Source organism: Myotis davidii, unplaced genomic scaffold, assembly GCF_000327345.1.
Source record: "Myotis davidii unplaced genomic scaffold, ASM32734v1 scaffold656, whole genome shotgun sequence".
NCBI lineage: Eukaryota > Metazoa > Chordata > Mammalia > Chiroptera > Vespertilionidae > Myotis > Myotis davidii.
Genome location: NW_006287544.1, coordinates 1,527,874 through 1,553,539, shown reverse-complemented (window position 1 = coordinate 1,553,539; position 25,666 = coordinate 1,527,874). Strand labels below are relative to the sequence as shown.

At 36.2% G+C, this 25,666-nt stretch overlaps 1 protein-coding gene across 3 annotated transcripts in view; it reads right to left on the bottom strand.

Annotated features, from left to right (window-relative positions):
- Positions 1-239: 239 nt before the first annotated feature.
- Positions 240-25,666, bottom strand: part of DCN (decorin) — a 42,773-nt gene continuing 17,346 nt past the window's right edge. For 2 of the 3 annotated variants that reach the window (XM_006759349.2, XM_006759350.2), the window contains exons 3-8: positions 23,244-23,356; positions 14,502-14,715; positions 13,396-13,509; positions 8,719-8,812; positions 5,504-5,642; positions 240-1,097 (exon numbers count right to left, since the gene is read on the bottom strand). In XM_006759349.2, the coding sequence (XP_006759412.1) occupies positions 903-1,097; positions 5,504-5,642; positions 8,719-8,812; positions 13,396-13,509; positions 14,502-14,715; positions 23,244-23,356 (869 nt within the window). In that variant the 3' untranslated portion in view covers positions 240-902. Of the gene's footprint in view, positions 1,098-5,503; positions 5,643-8,718; positions 8,818-13,395; positions 13,510-14,501; positions 14,716-23,243; positions 23,357-25,666 lie in introns of all 3 variants that reach the window. The other variant, XM_015561071.1, reaches the window with a different exon arrangement.

Sequence of the window (25,666 nt, the reverse complement as noted above, 5' to 3'; positions counted from 1 at the left end):
TTTAACTGGATGCAATAAATATTTCTAATATGTCTAGGAATTATAGAAATATTCATGTGAGTAGCCTAATTATACACATGAGAGTTTTAAAGCTGATTTAGTATCTTAGTACCTATACGATATCAGTTTTCTAGGCCACTCAGAAAAAGTCAGTTTTGTGTTTTATCAGCTTGACATTGAATATAGATAATGTAAGTTACAATACACAAATGTTGAAGGACAGGAGCAGAGTAAATATCTAAGAACTTGAAACAAGGTGCTATTTATATCAAGAAAGCAATGTCTATTTTTTTTTTTAAAAAAAATAAGTTTAGGGAAGGTTTACAATTACACTTTTATACCATAGTAATATTTTGAATGTGAACTTGTGAATTTATTTTTTTCAAAATAATGACAGCAAAATTTTTACACAGCCTGTGTTGAATTTACATATTCAAATAAGGCTTTTCCAGTAATAATGGGGATTAATACAAAGCTAGACTTTGACTTTTGACTTTATGTCAAAGGTACTAACCATCCTATAAGTTACAGAAGATGGATACTTTTAAAATTTAATTCCTTCTGAAAATTGTAAAGAAAAGCTTTACTAAATTTTGGACATACATATTTTCTCCGAATTTTACATTTAGTGAACTAAGAATATCTGCAATAGCTCAGTGAACATTAACAGAAAGCTTCAAAAAAGGATTCTGAAATGACAGGCAAAACTTTTTTATTGTAGGCAATTATTTTAACTGCATATTTGGCTTTACGCATGATAAGTCATGTGGGAAAAACATCCACATTGCAGTTAAGATTTCAGGATCTGGCTTTCATTTTCTTCTCCTTTTTTTTTTTTCTTTTTTGAGCAATGGCATTAGTGGGATTTTGCCAGGTTATAACAATAAGGGCTTTGTTGGGAGTTACTTGTAGTTCCCGAGCTGAATGGCGGAGCGCACATAGACACATCGGAAGGTGGCTGGCAGAATCTCCCAGTACTTAACCGGGTTGCTGAAAAGGCTCACTCCTGAATAAGAAGCCTTTTTAGTGTTGAATCCAGGTGGGCAGAAGTCATTAGTTCCAACTGCAGTGATGTTGTTGTTATGAAGATAGACAACCTGCAACACGAAATAACGGAAAATAGTTATCTTCCTCTGAACCCATTGAGGCTCTTCATGTAAATACTTTATTCTTTTTTTATATTTTCATCCTTCAGTTTAAATACTGGAATACTTCTCAACCCCAAATTTTGATGGCTCTCTTTGTTTTAAAACTTGCTTTTCCCTTCCTTAGTCTCCTCATTTTGGTATATGGCATCTCAATCTTTTCAGATGCTCAATCTAAAAACATTGTCATTATCCTCGCTCCTTCATTTCTCTTATATTCTCTGTCCATCTCCAACAAATCCTGCCAGCTCCAACTGTAAAATACACATGTAATCCAGCTCTTCTCCCCAAGTCTACTCCCAAACCCTTTTCCAAAGCTGCCATGACCTTCTTCAGTGTTATTGAAGTTGCACTGATTATTCTTCCTGCTTCCTCTTTTGCCTTCCTCAAGTCTGTTATTTCTTTCTTTTCTTTTATTTTCTTTTAGTTCACAAAGCAATTACTTTTAAAACAAAGCCAATTTATATCTTCTTTGTATCAATATCCCACTGGCTTCCCATGTCATGCAGAATAAAATCCAAAGTTCTCACATTGGCATTCAAATCCTACATGACCTGATATCCTTCTGCTCTGACCTCATCTCCCTTCACTGTTCAATCCAACCACCCTGGCCTAATTGCTTCTCCTCTAATATACAAGGCATGGTTCCTCCTCCAGCCAGCATACAGTGCTTCCTCTGCCTGGAATAACCTTCTCCATGCTGCCTGCCAGGCTTACTTCCTCGTGTAATTAATTTCCCCTTAGCAGAAAAGTCTTCCCCAAACATCCCATTCTGCCATTCTCTGTTGCTATTACACTTTTTTTTTTTTTTTACTTTTCTTTATAGCAGTTATCACTATAGAGCACATTATATATTTATTTTGTTTGGTTTTTTTTGTCTGTTTTCCTCCTATAAAATAAAAGCTCCATTAAGAGAAAAACCTTTTCGGTTTTGTTCATGACTTTAATAGGGATTGTGTGGAAGTTTTAGATCAACTAGTGGAGAATTTTTATCTTGGAAGTATCAAGTCTTCTAATTAACAAGCATGTAATATCTCTATTTTATCTTCTTTAATTTTATATAATTAAAGTCCTAATAGACTGCTTTAGTAGGAATGAACAAGTTGTTTCTAAAATTACATGGAAATACAAGGAAACAAAAGTAGCCAAAACAATTTTGAAAAATTAGAACAAAATTAGAGGAACTTCACTCTCAATTTCAAAACATAATCAAAAGCTACAGTAATCAAAGGTGTATGCCCGGACGGTGTGGCTTAGCCTTTGAGCATTAGACCCAGGAAGCAAGAGGTTGCCTGTTTGATTCCCGGCCAGGGCACATGCCCAGGTTGCTGGCTCGATCCCAGTAGGGGAGAGGCAGGAGGCAGCCACTTGATGATGTTCCTCGCTCACTGATGTTTCTCTCTCTCTCTAAAAAAATCAATACCGAAATATTTTTTTTTAAAAAATAAGTGTACTAGAAAACAAAAGGTAGCATATCTGTACAATGGAATGTTCTTTACCAGTGAACATGAAAGTGTAATAAATGCTATGAAGTAGATGTCCGAAAATCATTAGGACACCCTAAAAAAGCCAGACACAACAGCCAAGCATTGTCATGGTTACATTTATATAAAATGTCCATAAAAGGCAAATCCATAGAGACAGAAAGAAGATTAATGGTCCTCTGTGTCTGGGGATGAGATTCAGAACTGACTAAAAATTAAGAAAATATATTGAGGGTAATATAAATGTTCTGAAACTGGATTGTGGTGATGTTGAATAACTATATAATTAATCTATAAACTTATAGAAAAAGAAGTAGGTTGGTTGAAATCGCATGATGCCTATAGGAAGAGATATAAAATGAGTATATGAACAAACTATTAGATATGGAAAACCAAGAGTGATGGCCTTCTGAATGTGGGACCCTATGTGGAAGTCTACGATATTTGTTGATATTCAACAAAAACTTCAAATCAGCATATTTTATATATTTTCCACTGTGACCCACAATATGAAACACATTATATATTGATGTTCAGTACATATACATCTGTGCATATAAAACAATTTTTTAAAATACTTAGCATGACAGTGATTTTTATTAAATTTATTCTATTCTATCCCATCCCATCCCATCATATTTCATAAATGTTCTTAATAAACCCATGAAATTGATTATATGAACTTTAAGTAATGTATTTAGACTAACATTGGGAAAAGAGCAATCAAGAAGGTGAGAATGATTATACTGAGATCTAAAAATGAAAACAAACAAACAAAACCCACCACCAACTAAAATTCTAATATTAACAATGGTAATTGTTATACCATTGTTATACCTATTCTTATTAGGTCTTTCAAAAGACCTGGTTTTACTTGTGGCTTCAAACCTGTTTACTCTCTTCTCTACCATCATCAAGCACCCACTGAAAAAGAATTAGCATAAAATAATGAGAATTGTGATATACCAATTTAATATGGAGTTTTTGTCATAACTCATTTATAAATATCAGTAATTTATTGATATCATTGATAACAGAGTAAAAGATAAATCTATCTTGAGCCCCCAAGTAATAAAATTGAGATTCTAGATTACCTAAAGAGCAACTTTATAAAATGGTTTTACCATAACATAGTGTCAGTGTCAAGTTTTAATTTCTGAATCACCAAAGAACTAAGTACCTATGTAAACCTCTGAAACAATTTAATGCTCTATTACCACAGCAGGTCATTGAACCGTGTCCTCTAGATCCTTTTGAAGATTAACTGCATAGTTTATATAAAGTTAATTCAGTCACATTGCTACATAAACATTCCATTTTGACCTATATCATATCTGCTGAAGCTACATGTTAAACTTACTATTTTATTCCATATCTGTGCATCACAGATTATATCATCTTCTCCAATCAGTATGTTATCACACTGATTTGTGACTTGAAAGTACCTACCTCAGAAAAAAATATTACTTTCTAGAATCAAGCTTTAGAGTAAGTTCAAGGCAATAGCCTTAATTAAAAAAACATAATGGGGGCAAATGCTCAGTGCAGGAGCTGCCGTGATGCACACTGGCCACTTAAAAATAAATGGCACCACGGACATGGTGCCAACAAACCAACACTAGGCTTGCCTCAAGTGGGACACAGGCCCTGCCACCACCCAAGAGCAACACCCCACCAAATTGAAGCCAATGCTGCCAAGACCCCATGGTGCAAAATGCAGCCCACAGCCCAGCCTGGCCCAGAAACAGTGGCTGTGGGCGCTGGGTAATGAAGTCACATAGCAATACCTGGCTTCCTCTCCCTAGCAACTAGCTTCCTTGGAGTTTCTTCAGCACAGGAACATGACTTGCTTTATTGCCAGGTGAAAACATTTTACACTTTAACCAAATGTCTGTGAAGCATTTTCCTGTCCTTCATCTCATTTGATCCTCACAGAAGTCCTGGAATAGGTAGATAGGAGACTCAGTAAAATCCTTTTTTTTTTTTCCATTAGCCAGAAAATGGAGATTTAGAAAGTTTAGAAACGACCTGACTGATAAGAAGTAAGAAATGGTGGACTCAAACAATGCTACAGTTAAATATTTTATCCTTTGTTCTCTCTGCATGAGCTACAATAATAATCTGCTTCATGTGATATTTACTGTTGTTTTGCTGACAATTACTTAAAAGAGAAGTTGGGATGCTTCACTGGGCTCGAAAAAGTTTAGCTAAATCAGAAAACAGGTCTTAATAAGCAAGTTTATTCTATATGTACTAGAGACCCAGTGCATGAAATTGGGTCAAAGATCAGGGCCAATTGGGGCCTTCCGGCTGCTGCCCAGGGCCTTCCTTCCCCAGCTGCCAGCTGCCATCTGGGGTATTCCTTTGTTCCACACCACCCCCTGATGGTCAGCACACATCAGAGCTAGTGATCAAACTCTTGGTCTCTTGGTCGAATTCCTGATGGGGCACTTTGCATATTAGCCTTTTATCTATATAGATAAAAGGCTAAGTTGACCAGCACTGATGGGGCACTTTGCATATTAGCCTTTTATCTATGTGACCAGCACATGCACGATAACATCTAATGCTCTTGCTGGTGCCAATTGCACGCATGTGTTTCGATATGTCATTGTCAATTGTGAATTTGTTTGACACTTCTATTATAAAGGGCAAATAGGAGTATTAAAATATTTCTTCTAATTAATTTCCTTTCAATGTGCATGGATCCATGCACCAGGACACTAGTATTTTATAAAACTAGAATGACTATTTATGTGGAAACATTAAAATATCTCTTTGCTAAATGATTTCTAAGCAGAGCTCCCCACCTCCTGGCATCCCAGTGAAGAGGATTTTCTCACTAGATATTATTTGCAATAGTTATTGCATTACCTGGATGTACTTATGTTCCCCCAGCCCACCAGGCACTTTGAGAAGCTCGTTGTTGTTTAAGTGAAGTTCTCTCAAGTGAGGAGTGTTGGCCAGAGAGCCATTTTCAACAACAGAGATTCTGTTGAAGCTCAGTCCCAACCTGCAACAGCAAAGAGAAAACGAGGGCATTCAGCACACACGGACACCTTCTCACAGGCACGTGATTAACCGAGTCACAAAAAAGGACATTTTCAGTTTTGCATTTACTCTTCCCTCTGCCTTCAGTGTTTTTTCCAAATTTACTGAACTTGGTTGGACAAAGCCCAGTTTTTCTTAAGATTTCAGCTTAGAGTTACCCTCTTTAAAATTCCTCTGACAGTAGCAGATTGAATTGGTACCCGAGTAAGTGCTCAAATACCAAGCATCCTGCTGTCACTTTTTTGTAAAACTCAAGGGAGGGACTGTGTACTTGTATGTCTTTCCTTGAGCAAAGTGACTGCTTTGTATATTCAGTACTAACATAGAGCTTGAAACAATCAATGAATAGCCATTAATGTGATTTCTCCATATAATGAATGTAGTGGATACATTTGGGAGAGAAATAAAAGAAATACTATTATCATTTTGGTTACTTTGGAAATGAAGCAATTGTAAATTTAGCACATACATTTGTTTGTTGGAAATAAAAGGTACAGGTTTCTAATGAGTCAATAAGCCTACCTTCCAGAAAGGTTAGCATGATTAGCATCTTATACTACTTAGAAAGAATTCTTCAATGACCATCTGTTTCTGTCAGAATGTACCTGGTTCCAACATCCCTGGTTTCTGACCTTGATCTCTGGCCTAACTCTCTAGGGATTAGACAAGAAGATATTGGAAGAGATCCAGAAAGCTACAAGGGCGAGAAAGAGGAAGAATCTATTGGGTTTCTTCAAATGCAGTGAAGGAGACTTGGGCACATTTTATAGGATAGTTTCTACTTGCCTTCAGCTAGCTCTGACCTTTGAGCCCTTTTAAAGTTGAGATACCGGCTTAGGTAACCAAAATCTCCCAATTTGAACCATGACTTGGTAGTTGAAATAGCTGAGATTAAAGTATACTGATTTTAGGCAATTAATAGTAGAGTTGGTTTATTTTAGCTACAGAGTCTTAACCTGGAATCTTGACTCAGAATATATTTGTTCTTCGTTAGTCTTAAGCATTCATCTCTTGTTTCTAGCCTTTCCTTTTTTATTTCAAACTCATATCTCCTATTTCTTACAACATTCTAAATCCCATATCCATTTTGGGATAACACATTCCTTAGAATGTACTATCTCTAATAATTTATTCAAGGAAACTTTAGTTTTTAAATAATTTACTTATATATTCGAGAACTTAGTATGTTCAAGATATTATCCTAGCTTGTGAGGGCAGAGGATGTGTGGGCCAACAATCCATGATTCTTTACATCGAAGATTATCATACCTTGTAAGAGAGAGATGATGATATAATAATATTTATTGATATATATGATGACATAATGTGTGTGTGTGCCTGTGTGTGTGTAATAAAAGAGAAGCCTGCCTGAATTTTTTTTTTTTTTTTGCAGAGGGACACACACTATTTTCTCCCCCATTGTTCCCAACAACTCATTGCAATATTTGCCCTGCAACAATGTTCTGAGATCAATGGCTGTTTTCTTCTTCTTTTCATAGTTTTGATTTTTTAGCACCAAAATACTTCTCATGTTCCAACATCAGTGAAAAGCAGACAACACAAGGATTTGATGGTTTAATAGACAAATTTTTCTGGACTTGATTCCAAAATCAGATGTGTTTGATAAATTTAAGAGTAAGGAAAGTTTGCTTGGCCAATGACGCAATCTCCTCTAATTTAATGAATGAAATTCAATCCATTTAAACAGAAATCCTTACTTCTATTGACCTTTTCAAAAATTTACAAGCTCTTTATTCTTCTTTCTATTTGATACAAAGCATATGATGTTAATATTTAAGTGCAGAATTTCAAAATACCCATATCATTTTCAGTACAGAATAATAACTACTTTATTAAAAAGGTACAAGGAGTATGAATGATTTACCATATTTAGAACATTAGACTATTGTTAATTCTTATCCCTACTATTCATCCAAATATTGATCCAATAGTAATAGCTATCCTAAAGCTATCCATACAATAAGCAATGCAACCTATCTTCCAACATTTTTCTGCAGCTGAAGGGATCAAACCGACAAAGAAAGGTGGGTGATGCGTAACACTATTTTGAAAAATACTTTCTACACTAGAAGCTGTATTTAAAATACTTTTAATTAAAGGATTTCTGAGCATGTGTTCATCTTCAGCCCTCACCATCCACTGGGTCATTGAAAAATATCCACAGAAATAGGAAAAGTTGCATTATATACCCACCCCAGAGTAAATATTTCTCAAAGATGAACTGAATACTTCGTATTTATTTATCTGCCATGAAATTTACATATAAAAAGAGGAGTGAGCCAATTTGGCATAACACAATGCTTCTCTGTAAAAACATTCAGCAATGCATGTGGCTCAAGAACAGAGTGTCCTTGAAGACAACTGAAAGAGTTTTCCAGCACGCTCCTCTTTTTATTACTTAACCGGGTTGCAAATATATGAATGATTAAAGTCAGGTTAGAAAACAAGACAGGCATTAATGATCATTTTATAAAGGGGGAAAAGGTGAAAAAGGGCCAGACATTTAAAAAATATATTTTATGCTACATTAGAGGTCCAGAGACATTTTAAACTCTTCAGAATAAGCATTAGGGAATCTCATCATAATGAATAGTATTCTAACTCTATAACGTAGTGTAAGATGTCCAATATTTCCATATCTTGGTAGCTTTCATTTTAATACATTTTCAAATTCTGAACACTGTGTTATAATTTACTTAACCTTCTATGCAACTAAGAACATATGGAATGAACATACTAATTTAATTGAATGCCTTGTAGTACGATATATCTTAATTTTACAATAATAGGGTATTCATAAACTAGGAGGCTGATCTTGGTTATAGTAAGTATACTATTTCATTAGTGTTTATTTAACAGAAATAATTGGACTAGCTGAAGTCTGAGGTTGTTGTAAGCAACAACAAAAAATGTGGTACAGTAAAAAATCAATCATGTTTCTAATTCTGAGCATGTGGGCATTAATATACCTAGCCATTATACTGATAGAATGCTATGAAAAAAGTATAAAATATTACTTAGCCAAATTGTTCAGTCCTTTCAGGCTAGCTGCATCAACTTTGGTGATTTTGTTGCCATCGAGATGTAATTCAGTAAGGGAAGGAGGAAGACCTGGAATATGGATACAAAATGTTAAAATAGCAGGTAAAGCATAATTTCTAAAAGACATACAGTTACAAATGATTTTCTTTTCTTTTTTTTATAAAGCTTTACTGATTTTAGAGAGGAAGGGAGAGGGAAAGAGACAGGAACATCAATGTGAGAAACCCCTACCCTCTCCCACCCCCTTACACCCCTGCCATGGAGCCTGAAACTCGGGCCTGTGCCCTGAAGGGATCAAGCCCACAAGGTAGGCATGTGCCTTTGACCACAATGAAACCTGGGACCTTTCTGTCCCCAAGCTGATGCTCTATCCCAGGGGTGGGCAAACTTTTTGACTCGAGGGCCACAATGGGTTCTTAAACTGGACTGGAGGCCGGAACAAAAGCATGGATGGAGTGTTTGTGTGAACTAATATAAATTCAAACTAACATCATTACATAAAAGGGTACGGTCTTTTTTTTTTTTTTTTAGTTTTATTCATTTCAAACGGGCCGGATCCAGCCCATGGGCCATAGTTTGCCCATGGCTGCTCTATCCACTTGGCCAAACCAGCTAGGGCAAACAACTTGCTTTTCATCTTGTTCATTAGTTTTGCATTTCCTTATTTCCCTTCATCCTTTTTATAATAATACACTAGAGGCCCAGTGCACAAAAATTTGTGCACTCGGGGGGTCCCTTAGCCCGGCCTGCACCCTCTCACCGTCTGGGACCCCTCGGGGGTGACCATCTGCTGGCTGAGGCCTGTTCCTTGGGGGATTGGGCCTAAGATGGCAATCAGACATCCCTCTGGCAGCCTGGCAGCCCTCGGGAGATGTCCACTTGCCAGCGGGGAGCAGACCTAAGCTGCAGTCATACATCCTTAGCACTGCTGAGGAGGCAGGAGAGGCTCCCACCATCACCGCTGTACTGGCAGCCACCAGCCTGGCTTGTGGCAGAGCAGAGCTCCCCCATTTGGGAGCTCACTGACCACCAGAGGGCAATTCCTACATTGAACGTCTGTCCCCTGGTCATCAGTGTGTGTCATAGTGACCAGTCATTCCCAGTCGTTCTGCTGTTAGGGTCAATTTGCATATTACCCTTTTACTATATAGGATTGAGGCCTGTTGCACGGAAGGGGGCTGGATGGTTTGCCCTGAAGGGTGTCCCAGATCAGGGTTGGGGTCCCCCTTGGGGTGCCTGGCCAGCCTGGGTGAAGGGCTGATGGCTGTTTGTAGGCTGGCCTGCCCACAGCCACTTCAGGTTGGGGATCCCCACTGGGGTGTCTGGCCAGTCTGGGTGAGAGGCTGATGGTGGTTTGCAGGCTGGCCACAGCCCCCAGTCACTCAAGCTCCCAGTGGAGGCTGGCTGGAAGCAGGTATCTCCGATTTATTTTTCTTTTATAATTGAAACTTTGTTGCTTTTAGAGAGCCCACAGCCGGCCAAGGCAGGCGGGGAGCTTGGCTTCCTCCTGCTTGTTCCAGCTCTGTGGCTGTCTGCCGCCATCTTGGTTGGGTTAATTTGCATATAGTTGCTCTGATTGGCTCGTGGGCGTGGCTTGTGAATGTAGCGAAGGTACGGTCAATTTGCATGTTTCTCTTTTATTAGATAAGATGCTCTTGAAAGTAGCATGAGACATCTTCACTTTTCTCCTAGATTGATTTTAACAAAAACATGGACTGTGCTTATCATGTAGAAGATGTTTTCTACCTACGGATTGTTAGGACACAATTGTGGAACTGTAGTGAAGCCCTGAATCTTATTAAGTTATCACACCTTTGTTAATGGGCTAACACTGTCATTGATAAACTATAATTATTCTAAAAGGAAGTGATGAGCAGTTGAGCTATAAAAAGAAATTATAGACTATATAAGTGAACTAGTTATTTCATTAATGATCATCATTAAAAACTAACATTGATGCCCTGGCCAGTGTGTCTCAGTTGGTTGAACATCATCCTATGTTCTGAAGGGTCTCTGGTCCAATTCCAAGTCAGGGCACATGCCCATGTTGTGGGTTCTGTTCCCAGTCAGGGTACATACAGGAGGCAACTAATGGATGTTTCTTTCTCACATTGATGTTTCTCTCTCCCTCTAAAAACATCAGTAGAAAGATATTTTTTTAAAAAAATAAAATAAACACCAATTGATATATTGGCCTTAGTCTTAATCAGCTTTTCCATAAAAATATCAAGTGCCTCAGGCATGGGTGTACAGAAAGAGCTAAAGCTTCCTTGGATTTTAAAAATCAAGACTGTTAGAAGTGGAGTGCAGAGGCCTATAATCAAGTGATGTGCCATATGTAGAGCACCTGGGAAATCATTTTAGATCCAAAGTATGTACTAAACCTCTAGACAGAACTTCTTGAATGACGAGGAATTCTAAAAATGTAGTAATATAAATATAAAAGTTTACATATTTTATGTTCATTTCCACCAGCCATCTGAGGAGGTATCATGTTTTTATACAACTTTTTAAAGAGCATATTGTCCCACTTATAACTACAAAGAAAACTGCAAATTGGTTCCATGTAGAACTAATGTCTGCTTAGTTGAAAGTGTTGGTTATTAAGAACAGAAGTGGAAAATCACAGGTTATGTCTGGTCCCAAATTTTCATTGCATCCCACTGAAGTCTATTAAGATTGTCTATTTAATGTAAAAGTTTAGTCCATATTTGATTGAAAACGAGTTAGTCTCTCTATATATGGATGATGCTAAGGAAAGATTTTACTTACTGAATGTCTGTTGTGTACCAAACACTGACATTGGCACTTTTTCTAATTTAGCTCCTTTAATTTTTTCAATATTTAAATTATTTTTCATTTGTCCCATTTCATAGATGAGGAATCAGAGATGCAAAGTTACAATTGCTGTAGATTGTCTAGCAACTAAGTAGGAATGTAGTAAGTTCCCAGACAGCCCAAGGGAGTTAAAATAGCATGCTCTTAACTGGAGGAAATGAAATCGCAATTGCATTATTCTGATGAATAATTATCAGGAAATCACAGCCACTCTTCAAATAAAGGGTTTCAAACACATAAATCTCCATAGAATAAATACATGTGGATTTTTAAACAATTCCTATGAATAAAACAAGTTAAGTACATAAAAAGCAATGAATGCAAATGTTTTCTTCCCTTTTACCATGCAAAGATGTTTTTAAAATGTAGCCTCTCTAGAACAACAATTATCATCATATCTATCATTTTTACCTGGTTTCTAAGTGCCTCCCTTTGGGGATGTCAGGTTCCCAAAGGGAAAGTTATAGCCAGGAAGAAGTGTTTGACTGTGGAAGACAACTTTGCATAGGATAGAGAGAGTCAATTTTATAAAGAACATCATTAGCCTTGGCACTGTAGCATTGAGGCAAAGAACCTAAACTATAACTACTTTATCTTTCCTTTCTGTTTTCATTTTAAGACAAAACATACTGACAGCTTACTTTGGGCCAAATACTATGTGTGTGCATTACAAGTCTTACATCTATTAATATTCATTATGATTCATAACATATACATTATGATTCATAACAGTAGCAAAATTACAGTTATGAAGTAGCAATGAAAATAATTTTATGGTTGGGAGTCACCACAACATGAGGAACTGTATTAAAGGGTCACGACATTATGAAGGTTGAGAACCACTGGTCTAACTCAAGAGTGAATTTATAATCTCTCCATTCCATTCCACTGCCTGTGTCTATCAGTGATGGAAAATAACATGTAGAAATTAAGACTCTCCAAAGGTTGGTGATGTTCAGGCTGAAGGTCTCAGCCTAAGAAAGGTAGACTCCTTGTTAGGTACATATATAAATATGCAGGGAGACAGGGCTTACTATGACAGCAGAGTGAAATAGTCAAACACTGGAGCTCTGACAACCCCAGCTCTGACACTTCCCAGCTCGAAGACATTGATCACAATTTACTTCATCTCTTTCCGCCTCATTTTCCTCATTTATACAACAGGTGTAAAAATATTACTTACAGAGGATTGTTTTGAGATTCATATAACAGAATCCATGAAAAGCATTTGGCACAAATAACAGAACCCATGATACGCATTTGGTCAAGTGCTGAATAAAATTTGGTTACTATAATTGTAATGTTATTAAGTGTTTAGAAAATAAAAGCAAGATGAGAAAAGAGCTTCTAGGATAGGGAAAGGACATAAGAAAGTCAAGAAAAATAGGTGACTCAGTGATGTTACTGAGGGATATTTAGGAAGATGCATCAAGGACAACAAAATCAAAGATTGTTCTTAAAACAAACCATCTGGCAGCATGGAGGAGTGGAAAGACCCGCACTTTAAATTCCAGCTACTCTACTTCATCTATCTATATTTTGCATAAAGCTGTTCTTTTCTTCTTTGTGAAATCACAATGCTATCATATAAACCATGGCACATTAAGTTACATCTCAGAAAAGACTTCACCTCTGCAGTGAGCCTAGATGGCCCAGTAGTCTGCCAGACTCAGTAGAAACACTTCAAGGGATAGAGAATTTACTAGAAATAAGTTGTCCACTTGAGTCACCATTCAAATTTCTAAAATGCTCTCTTTCATGTGTAAAAGCCTTTGGAGTTAGATGTTCAGATTGCTTTGGAGAATTTTTATCACCTTGGGGGATGGCGTTTATGTTGGTGTCAGCGATGCGGATGTAGGAGAGCTTCTTCAAACCCTGGAAGGCCCCCTTGTCAATCCCAGAGCTCTTCAGCGGGTTGGTGCCCAGTTCTGCAAATGCAGTGAGTGCAGAGCTTTTAGAGGACAGTGTTAGCATATTGCAAGTCAGTGTCTGTGACAACAAGGAATTTACCAGAAATTTGGTTCAATAACATCGTGACTGGAAAACAAAAGAGAAATGAAAACAATGCTCCTCAAAGGGATTGTAAAATCTGGTAAAAATGGCCCTTACTAAAACAAACAACAAATAACAACTACAAAAAGCAAATATTTATGCAAGAGTAGCAGTAACAAAAACAACATTATTTAAGTTGCATACACAGCTTTACCCAGAAATCAACAAAAGCAAGTATTTACAAATTATGGGGCTATTACTTTCCTAAAATATGTTAAAAAGGTGTTGTTAAATAATCTAATCTAACATTTTGTAAACCAATTATAAGTCAGAATTTTATAATTCTAGCGTTCTAATGCAAAACATTAGAATACATATTTTAAAGCAATAATTTATATATGTTCAGAATAGTACTAATCCCCAAAATGAAAATGTATCACCGAATATCTCTAATTCAGTACAGCATCTAAAATACAGTAGGGTAACCAGCTCTAGAGCATCCTCTACATTTCCAGATCCCTAAGGACATGAAATAAAAACATTGTAAGGCACAGATTCAAAATCCCATTTCTTCTGACTCCTGCCATTCCTATAGACTTAAAACATGTAAATTCTAGCTAATTGACCTCCCTCCAGCTAAGGCTTACTTGGAATGTCTTAAGGCAGTGGTTCTCAACCTTCTGGCCCTTTAAATACAGTTCCTCATGCTATGACCCAACCATGACATTATTTTCATTGCTACTTCATAACTGTAATGTTGCTACTGTTGTGAATCATAATGTAAATATCTGATATGCAGTATGGTCTTAGGCGACCCCTGTAAAAGGCTCGTTCGACCGTCAAAGGGGTCGCGACCCACAGGCTGAGAACCGCTGTCTTAAGGTAAAGCGTGAATCCTGGTCTTAGAGTTATATAAGAATATCTGTACCTATGACGATCATCTGGTTCAATCCATTGAACACAGATTTTCCCACTTTGGTGATCTCGTTCTCATGTGCACGAAGCTCCTGAAGAGTTTTGGGCATATTTTCTGGCAATTCCTTCAGCTGATTCTTGGACAGATAGAGCCGTTCCAATCTCACCAAAGGTGTAAATGCTCCAGGGTTGATTTTGCTAATTTTGTTGTTGACAAGAATCAATGTCTGTAGATAGGAAACAAAAACAACCTTTTCTTAATTCCAAAACCTTCCACACACATATATAAAACAAGTGTGTAGTGTATCCATGCCATTCATGGAACTAGCAGAGAAACCTGCAAAGTTGCAAGAAATTAGTAACGATCAACAGATGTGATTCCTTTAAGAAGGGCATGAAGATCTTCCCTGGCCTGTGTGGCTCAGGGTCTTGGGTTCAACTGAGTTGCAGGTTCACTCCCCCCGCCAGTCGGGATGTGTATGGGAGGCAACCACTCAATGTGTCTCTCATCACATCAGTATTTCTCTCTCTTTCTCCTCCCCACCATTCTACTCTCTCTGAAAAACAATGGGAAGAATATCCTTAGGTGAGGGTTAACAACAACGAAAAAGTGTATGAAGACCTGAACATCATGAATAAAGGAGAGGGAAATATAATGTAACATACATATATAAAACTATATACAATATTTCTAAAGATTGAAATTACTAGAGGGATGTAAGATACCTGGAAAGGCATCCATTCTTCAGTTTTTCATCCATCTTTATTAACTGTTGTCAGGGATTCCACTACAAATTGTCATCAATTTATAGTATCACCAGCAGTGCAAAACAGTAAAATTTTCTTGAAGACTCAAAAATTTAGATATAATCTGTTTCAAAAGTTTGCCGAATTAGTACATTATATTGTAGCTTGTTACTTGCATTTTCTTGTCACTTGAAAGCTTTAGAAAATTTCCATTCATTTGCTACTATTTACTGTCTTTTGGGGGAAGGGAAGGGATTGCCTGATCACAATGCTTCTCACTTTTATTAAATTTTAATAGCCAGTTAAGAGAATAAAGGTGTAGTTGATATGATATGCAGAGCATAAATATACTTTTCTTCTACTTTTTTGCCCTTTTTACATATAACGGTTTTATATGGCCAAGTATATTAATACTTTTGGCAATTTTTTAAATTTCTATTTCTGAGTTCTCCAAATATAGGAAATTACTTCTTACTCATATACTTATAGCTATTGCCAAACCTATTTCTGGACTATCTAATTTTCTTCCAACAATCTGTATGTCTAAGGACCACACCATTCTTTTTATTTTAAGTCCCTTATCAACTAATCCTAATTAAGGGTAATTTTATCAAATTGTTTTTTAACTCTTTCTTGTTGAGAATATTACAGATGGCCCCTTCCTTTCTCCCTTGTCCCACAACCCCTGGTTCCTGACCCTTTATTTTCAATTGTAGTACACTTTTTTAAAAAATGTATTTTTATTGATTTCAGAGAGGAAGGGAGAAGGATAGAGAGTTAGAAACATCCATGAGAGAGAAACATCAATCAGCTACCTCCTGCACACCCCCTACTGGGGATTGAGCCCGCAACCCAGGCATGTGCCCTTGGCCAGAATCGAACCTGGGACCCTTCAGTCCACAGGCTGATACTATATCCATTGAGCCAAACCATCTAGGACTTTTAGTACACTTTTATGCATATATGAAAATGAAGAGGGATACAAAGGGAATTAGAGTAACAGAAAAGCAGTAACTTTCATTTTCAGAAATGCAAGAATATTTTCTTCTTACTAACAGCTGGTTAATTAAACCATATACATCTTCATGTAGTTCACATTCTTTGACTAGTTAAAACTTATTACAACTAATATAATTTTATCAAATCCTAAACTATGCATTGATGGCTGAAACAAAATCCTAAGAAATTCTAATGAATATTACAGAAAGTTCAAAAACTTTATTATTAAGATTTACATAATAATAAATTTATATTAACAAGCAAAATGTCCCGGAAATCAGTAAAAGCAAGAGCTAGAGAAAGATTGAGAGGACCTGTGTCATTAAAAGACACCCCAAATAGTAGATGCTTACTTTTCTTGTTAAACTTATTTTATTGATTTTTTACAGAGAGGAAGGGAGAAGGATAGAGAGTTAGAAACATCCATGAGAGAGAAACATCAATCAGCTACCTCCTGCACACCCCCTACTGGGGATGTGCCCACAACCAACGTACATGCCCTTTGACCAGAATCGAACCTGGGACCCTTCAGTCCACAGGCCAACGCTCTAGCCACTGAACCAAACTGGTCAGGGCTAGATGCTTACTTTTAAGTGCAAATGAAATCTTCAGTTGCCATCTGTGGAAGAAAATTCTGAAAGTTTGATATAATTAAATGCATTAAGCATGGTTTGAAAATACGTTTTAAAAAGGCAACCTGATGATGTATTACCTGCTATTTCAGGTAATAACATAGTATGTCTTTGACTAGATAATAACTAGATAATGCTTCTACCTCCTATGAGTATGGTGCAGAAATAACTGCTGCTAAATTTCGGTGACAGTGTGACATTTGTCCCCAACTATTTCTTCAGTAAAGTGGAAATAATAATAGCACCTAGAGCAAGCATGTCAAACTCATGGCCTGCAGGCCACATGCCTAGGTTATTTAGTCCATGTCAGCCTTTGAGTTTCACATGCTTGACCTAGAGGGGTTGTTATGAGGATTAAAAATGACAATGTGTATACACTGCTTCTTTGCAAGGCGCCTTTCAAATATTATTGCGAGTTGAAAGCTATAGTCCAGTGAAAAGCATCTCTGGTTTTCAGAATAAAACAAATTTGGAAAATAAAACTGAAAATTTTGGTTATAATGAGGTAAAATTTTAAGGGCTATGTAAATTAAAACTTCATCTAGACAGATCCACACATGAAAAAGTTATTCGTGTATATACAATATTGCTAAAGATGGTTAATGTTAATTCCATACAAAGGAATATGTATTTAAGAAAGCATAGTTATAAAGTAACAGGCAAGGCTAAACGCTGAGATGGGAAAAAAACTGACTAATTACACCGGGTAATGACAAAGTCCAGCCGCCAGAGAAAAAGGTCAAAGGTGAACCCCGGGTGTTCTTCAGATCAGCTGATGAAAAGAAAAACAAGCAGAAATGGATTATCATTAGTTAACTTAAGCCAAGAGAAGCTGAATTAGAAGAGAATGTGTTGCTTGGGGTAAGAAATGCCTTGAGTTACCATTCAATCTAAAATTGAAGCACATACTGAAAAATCAGGACAACCTATTTCTTTGGTAACTAAAGATAAAAGTGATCTAGCCTGGGAGGCAGGGAGAGGTGATGAAAAAGATGATGAGCAATAGAAATGAGGTAGAAGTAGGAGCAAAAGTATTTTCACCACCTTCATCCAAGAGAGTGATAAAAAGATATAAATTTTTAGTTATAAGATACATAACTACTGTGGATGTAATGTCCAACATGATGACTATAGTTAACACTATGGTATATTTGAAAGTTGCTAAGAGAGCAAATCCTAAAATTTTTCATCATGAAAACAATTAATGTTTATATGAGATGGTGGATGTTAACTAACCTTATTGTGGTAATCATTTTGTAATATGTATACGTCAGTTCTTTATGGTATATACCTTAAACATACACAGTAGTGTAGGTCAATTATATTTCAATAAAACTGAAAAAAAAGTATGGAAACCTGAATTTATTTGTACAATTTTCTTCAAAGCCACTTACACTGTAGCAGGTGTTGTTTTTAGGAATTATATGGTGTCTATTAAATTTAAAAGGAAATTATCAGTGCACAGAATCAAGTCAGACTGCTCCTGAGTTCAGATCACAAGCTTTGGCTCTTATTTGCTGTGTGATTATGAGCAAATAACTCAACTTCTCTGTGTCTGTGTGGCCTCATCTGTATAAAGGGATTATCAAGAGTGTCTCCTTTAGCTAGTGTTCCTTAGTGGTTGAGTGTCAATCCATGCACCAGGGGGTCACAGGTTTGATTCCCAGTCAGGACACATGCTTGAGTTTTAGGCTCAATCCCCAGCAGGGGGTGGCAGGAGGCAATAGAATGATATTTCTTATCGATGTTTCCCTCTCTCTCTCCCTTTCCTTTCCTTTCTCTCTAAAACCAGTAAAAAACATAAAGAAAAAGTTTAAAAATAAAAAAAGAGTGTTTACCTCAAAAAATATAGTTATAAGAATTAAATAAGTTAATGCATATAAGGTATTAAGAACAGTATCTATTAAGTAGTAATTGTTAAACAAGTGTTTTTATTATTCAATCTTTGACAATTTTTAATTTGAAAATTGTCCTTACTAGATTTTTTAAACTTCAATTAAAATATATTGAATGTTGACTTTATAATACTTAATTTTTATTATTTTACATAAGTATGTAGTTTTTCTACTTCCTATAAGTAAAAAACTACTCTTACAACATGTACAGCTCATAATGAACCAGAGAGTTGTAAACTGATCAAATTCAGGGGGAAAAAGGACATTTTTTCAGTTAAATCCCTTTTATTTTAATCCTTGCTAAATTTTCATTTCTTTCTTCCCTTCTCCTTCAAGTGTGGCTTTCCTACCTGAAATTATAGTGTTTATTTGCATAATAACAAGGATCGAAATGATCATGAATGAAAGAGTAAGAGAAAAATAGCTGTTTAACATCCTCTGAGTGGTTAAAGTTGTAATAAACTCTCTCTCTTCTTCCAATGTATACTTTGAAGTAGAGATTGCGAAGATGATAATTACCTAAAAACATACTTAGAAGAAAATATGGAAAAGAAAGACTCATTATTATAAATGCCAGATTTAATGAGAACATCCAGATATCTGATATCTCTTATTTCAGGTTATGAGGAGTTTAAACAAATTATTCAGATTATAGTTAAACACGCAGGAAGTAAGAATTAGAGAAAGAGAATTTTCCTTCCTTAAAAAAAAAATGTAGCTTGTCTAGCCAGTGTGGCTCGGTGGTTGAGTGCCAAACCATGCACTAGGAGGTCACTGGTTTGATTCCCAGTTAGGGTGAATGCCTAGGTTGTGGGTTTGATCCCAGTAGGGGGCATGCAGGAGGCAGCCAATTGATGTTTCCTTTCATTGATGTTTCTATCTCTCTCCCTTCCTTTTCCTCTAAAAATCAATAAAAACATGTTTTTAAAGAAAAGTAGCTTCAGGGTAAACATAAAAATAAAAAGATTTTTAAAATATATTATTTTATTGAAACTAATAATTTTCCTTTTTTATTAATACCTCTTTTAGCTTAGTCCAGTGACGAATGAAATAGTCATTGACAAACCTTGTTGGCAGCATAATTGGCTCACTCTCAGTGAAACCATAACATGAAGGCAGAGAGGGCGAGTAGGGGCTCAGACCCAATAACCTAGCAGTGGAGATGGATCCCATTAGGCCATGGTTTGATACCTCTAGATCCTCCACTATTTTGGAGCTTGGATGTTTCATTCTAGCCAGTTTCTATTTTTATTTGCCTGCTTCTCGTTTTCTTCTACATTTCTTTCTTCTTGCACACACACACACACACACACACACACACACTCCAAAATAAATAAATAAATAAATAAATAAATAAATAAATAAATAAAATTAAAAACCTCCTACTTCTTTTAAAAATTCTGTTAATATTATAAGACCACTTTGTTCCATATTTTCTCAATACACTAACTGGTAGCCTGGTATTTTTGTCATATTTGGTGCTCCTATCATTCACTACTGATATCATATTGTGTATATATTGTTGGACACTTCAATAGATTGACTACGTAACTTTATATGTGCTATTATTTTAGTTAACTGTTCCAAAGAGAATCTTTAAATCTTGTTTTTAGTATATTTTTATTGATTTCAGAGAGAAAGGGAGAGTGAGATAGAAACTTCAAAAATGAGAGAGAATCATTGATGGCTGCCTCCAGCACACCCCACACTGGCGATCAAGCCCTCAACCTGGGCATATGCCCTGACAGGGAGTTGAGCCATGATCTCCTGGTTCATAGGTTGACATTCAATTACTGAGCTACACCAGTTAGGTGAGAACATTTAAACCTTAAGAAAAATAAAATCTATGCTTCCTTTTAAAGTACTGTATATTTTCTCCTAGTGGATAAATGCTTATTGCCTTTCTCATCTTGGCTGTCACAAAGTCACTAACTACATGTTGTCTTCATTATATGAATTCTATAGTATATGATGATCAGTTTATTTTACTTTAAATTACATCATTTCCCTTGAACATATATTTTTATTATAATATACTAAAGGCCCAATGCATGAAATTCGTGCAAGGGGCTCAGGCCCCACCACCACAGCAGCCTCTTCTGCCTTGGGCCTTGCAGCCCCTGTTTCTGCAGAAGGCCATCTGGTCTAATTAGCATATTACAGTTTTATTAGTATAGATAGCAGCCAGACTATTCTTTTGTTTTAATGTGTATTGCTTATTCTTACAACCCCTCAATTATTTTTTATAACAGTTAAGAGAAGTAAGTGTCCACCAGTAGATGAGTGGATAAAAAAAACAGTGATACATTTACTCAGTGGAATACTACAGGTTGTAAAAAAGAAGGAACACTTACCATTTGCAAGATCAGGAATAAACCTGGAGATTATTATGCTAAGCAAAATAAGCCAGACAAAGAAAGACAAATACCATATGATCTCACTTATACGTGGAATATAATGAACAAAATAAACTGATTATCAAAATAAAACCAGAGGCATGGATACATGGAACAGAATGACAGTGGTCAGAGGGGAAAGGAGTTGGGGGGACTGGATGAATGAATGTGTAGAGATTAGCCAAAGAACATATAACCATAGCCCATGTACACAGACAACAGTGTGGTGATGGTCAAAGGCAGGGGTAAAAGGGGTTAAGTAGAGGTGGGTAAAGAGTGGGAGGGAAATGGGGGGCATCTACAATAGTGTCAACAATTATAAAAAAGATATTAATGTTAAATTAGAGTGTTCTACCTTTATATTCCCAAGGTTAAGAATGTGTTTCTATGGTATTTATCTCCACAGATGGGTAACTGATCACTAGGCAATCCTCTACATTATTTGAAAATTCTAACTCTTTACATTGTAATTTTAATGTTGAACAAAAATCTGCATTTCTAAAATTCCATTCAATTGTCAATAGGACATTTTTGGCATCTTGTAGTTGAAGCAAGAGATTTCATTTTATCTTCTCCAGCATGGTCCTTCAAATGTGTCACTCATGACCTTTTTGCATGCAGTTTAGATATCCACATCTCCACCAATTGTCCTGTAAACACAACTACCAGATTCTTTATTCCCATGATGATATTTCTTCAGATGCTCTAAGGTTAATGCTCTTCTTAAAATGTCCAGGACCAGACAATATTTTAAGAGTGGCTTAGCACAGTAGAGTGAGCTACTTAGCACAATGAGACTTTTAGTCTCCCTTTGGGCATTGAAATATAGCTTATTAACACTAACCATGAAATGATATTTTGATGGGAAACCACAGGTGGAGAGCTGGACTACTTAATGCATGTTATAGGCATTCTGATGTCCTATGTGAACAGATAGTACATATACTCCTACAGAAGGCTACCTTAGCAAGGCTTAAACCTACTTGATTAGGTTGGTCACTTCTCATTTTTTAATGCACCCTCTCCCAAATACAGTTACATTCATTCTTTGTCCTTCTTGACCCTTCTCTATGTCCTGGGAGGCTGACCTCTGGTGACTTCATCACCCATATATCTTTGTACTCTGACCTCCAGTTAGGTTCAATCATAGAAGACACTGGCAAGAAATCAGGAGATAGGACTATAGCTTCCCACCTTTCTCATGGCTTTGGGACTCCTTAGTTCCTTGAGGCCTTGTGGGCTTGAGTACCTCACAATGCCTTGTTGGTTCCCATACCTCTTTGTAAATAGTCATTAGTAAAGTCTACTGAAATCCTTTAGAGAATACCATTCTTTTCTGCTGGAATCCTGACTGGTAGACTGGATGTGTTGCTGTGTACTAGAGTAGAGGTAAGTGAAAATCATAATAAAAACAAAGTTACAGATAAGAATGCAGTATGCTAATCTGAAATACAACGCACCCTCTCTCTCTCTCTCTCTCTCTCACTCTCTCTCTATCTATATATATAAGATATATATATGGATGGATAGATAGATATAGATAGATATGTATCTATATCTATATAGATAGATAGATAGATATAGATATAGATATAGATATAGATATAGATATATGGAATTTAGATGAATTATACTTAATAAATTATACATGATACATGATTACCCCTTTTTCTCTTGGTGCCAATCTGCAACCTTACAAAGTTATTTCCACCTCTTACATGAACAAAAGACAATGAAACAAAGAAATAAAATAATACTGAGATCAGTCCATTTTGCTTCACTATTGAAGTACAATATACTTGGAAAGATACAAACTTTTATTCATGAAACATGAGGGAGATTAAGATTTAATGTAGTCTTAAGAAGAAAATACTAAGTATATATGCCATATATATAAACAATTGGTTGATTTTTAGGGGTTAATGATTATGATATGCTCCTCTATCACTTCTAAGGAGAGAATTGAGTAAACACTTAGGTGCTTATTTATTACCACATAGTACTCTTGGCCTTACCTAAGTTTTGTTTTGAAAAATACTTTTAGTCAGATCTTGTTACAACTCAAAAATTTTAAAAAAATTCTTACATGAAGGTCCTTCAGGTTCTTAAAGTCCCCATCTTTGATTTCAGTTATTTTGTTGTTTTGCAGGTCCAGCAGCGTAGTGTCAGGGGGGAGATCTGTTGGCACTTTGTCCAGATCTAGTATGAGAATAAAAGCCATTTCAGTCAGGAAAATGGGACACATTACTTCAGAGTCATGAAGGATGTGTTGACAAGGAAATTACTGTTGCAGTGATAGTTTTACAAATATCATGTTTTTCTTTTCTAGGTATTATATCTATTATAGTTTAAAATACAGGCTTTACCTTTTCCAACCAAGTCTGATTTTTCTCAGTAACCAGAACACATTATTTTTATTAATTGTTCTTCTTCATAAAAGAAAAAAATAATATTTTGTAAAAGTATGGCTTAAATAATTAGTATACAGTTTATTGTACCTCATTGTTCTTGTTTTAGAAAGTTATTGTTTTGATAAGTGTTAAGTGCAAGCTATTTGTAAATCTGTACCCTTCATATACATATCCTGTCAGTAGAGAAAAGCTTTAGCTAAATCATCACGTAAAGATCCTTTTGATAAACCGAACATGGTCACAGATCTACATTTAAAGTTATATAAATATGCAACCATGTTGTTGCATCAACAACTTGAAAATTTATTCAAACTTTGGAAGTTCTTTCCATTTCAATTGGAATCCCAAAACCATATCAATTTAGTTGGTGTTTTATGACTGATGGAATTAGAATAAAATGAATTAAAATTGTTAGCGTGGCTTGTCCAACATTTATTATATGAAGCGCTCCTTTTACACTTTAAATTTTGGTCTAAGTAACTGAGTTATTATTTATAATTTATAAAGGTAAACACATGAACCAAACAAATGTTCTATGGTATTAAAACATATTTATTCAACTAGATGTATAAGGATGAACTGCTTTTCTTCAAAATGAATTGTATTTAAAATAAATCATCATTTTGAATGTTAATGGAGAAAAATACTAAATTATATATCTGTTTGCCTTTATTCCATTGACTTTGTTTCATACTGATGAAGGAAGTCACTCAAAATTTGAGTTTCTACTAACTCAAACGCATGTGATTTTTTTCTGTATTTTAAATTTGTATATAAGAAGTCAGAAATATTTTTCAAACATTCCATCATATTTGAAATATGAAGTATTGCAAATCATTCTTTCATTCATTCAACAATGCTTTATTGAATATCTCCTAGACACCATCAACTTCTGGAGACAGAATAGGAACAAGACAAAAATTGTCCACATCATCATGGGAAATATAATTCAATGTACAGTTTTCAATATTTAAAAAGTTACAATGCATATAATAACTGCTATGTTGGGAAGAAGATAGCCTTCCAATGTTGAATCTCATATAAGTGCATATCAAGGTAGCTACATTTAATCTTCATGTCTTCCATGAAAATTACAGAAAATGTATCTGAAATCACCTGCTCTGAAAAGAAAGTCTAGTTCCCATTTTAGTGAGCAATAATTATTTTAAACTAGAGGCCCGGTGCATGAACTCATATAGCAGTGGGGTCCCTCTGCATGTCCTGTGGGATCAATTTGAAACCAGCTCTCCAACATCCCATAGGGGTCCTGGATTGGGAGAGGGTGCATGCCAGGCCGAGGGACCCCACCTGATCATTGCATGATCAGGGCCAGGGAGGGACGTGGGAGGTTGGCCAGCTGAGGAGGGACTGTGGGAGGGCTTCAGGGTGTGTCTGGCTCATCTCACTCAGTCCCAATTGGCCAGACCCCAGCAGCAAGCTAACCTACCAGTCAGAGTGTCTGGCCCCTGGTGGTAAGTGCACATAATAGCAACTGGTCAACCCATTGACTGTCTGCCCCCTGGTGGTCAGTGCATGTCATAGCGAGGGGTTGAGAGGCCCTAGCATATCATTAGCATATCCCGCTTTAATTGGTTGAATGGCCGACCAGTTGACTTAGCATATTACACTTTTATTATATAGGATGTGAATATTAACACATTGTATGCGTGAAACATATTTATACGTTTTATGTATTTATACGTTCTACCAGTGTAGTAGAGCGTGGGACACGTATTAATACGTTTTTTATAGACTAGCGGTAGAATGCGGGTAACGTATAAATACATAAACTAAAGTTATCGTAATTTTACTGAACGTTGCCATTTGCGCAAAAAATTAGCAAAAATGGCCCTCGCCACCTGTTAGCGCGCAATAAAAACTACCCGCAAACAATGTATTAAAATGCAGGTGAGATGTGATCAGGTGCATTCACCTTCTGGGACAGCATGGATGGGCCTAGAGAAGGGGTGGGCTAACTTTTTGACTCGAGATCCATAATGGGTTCTTAACTGGACCGGAGGGCCAGAACAAAAGCATGGATGGAGTGTTTGTGTGAACTAATATAAATTCAAAGTAAACATCATTACAAAAAAAGGGT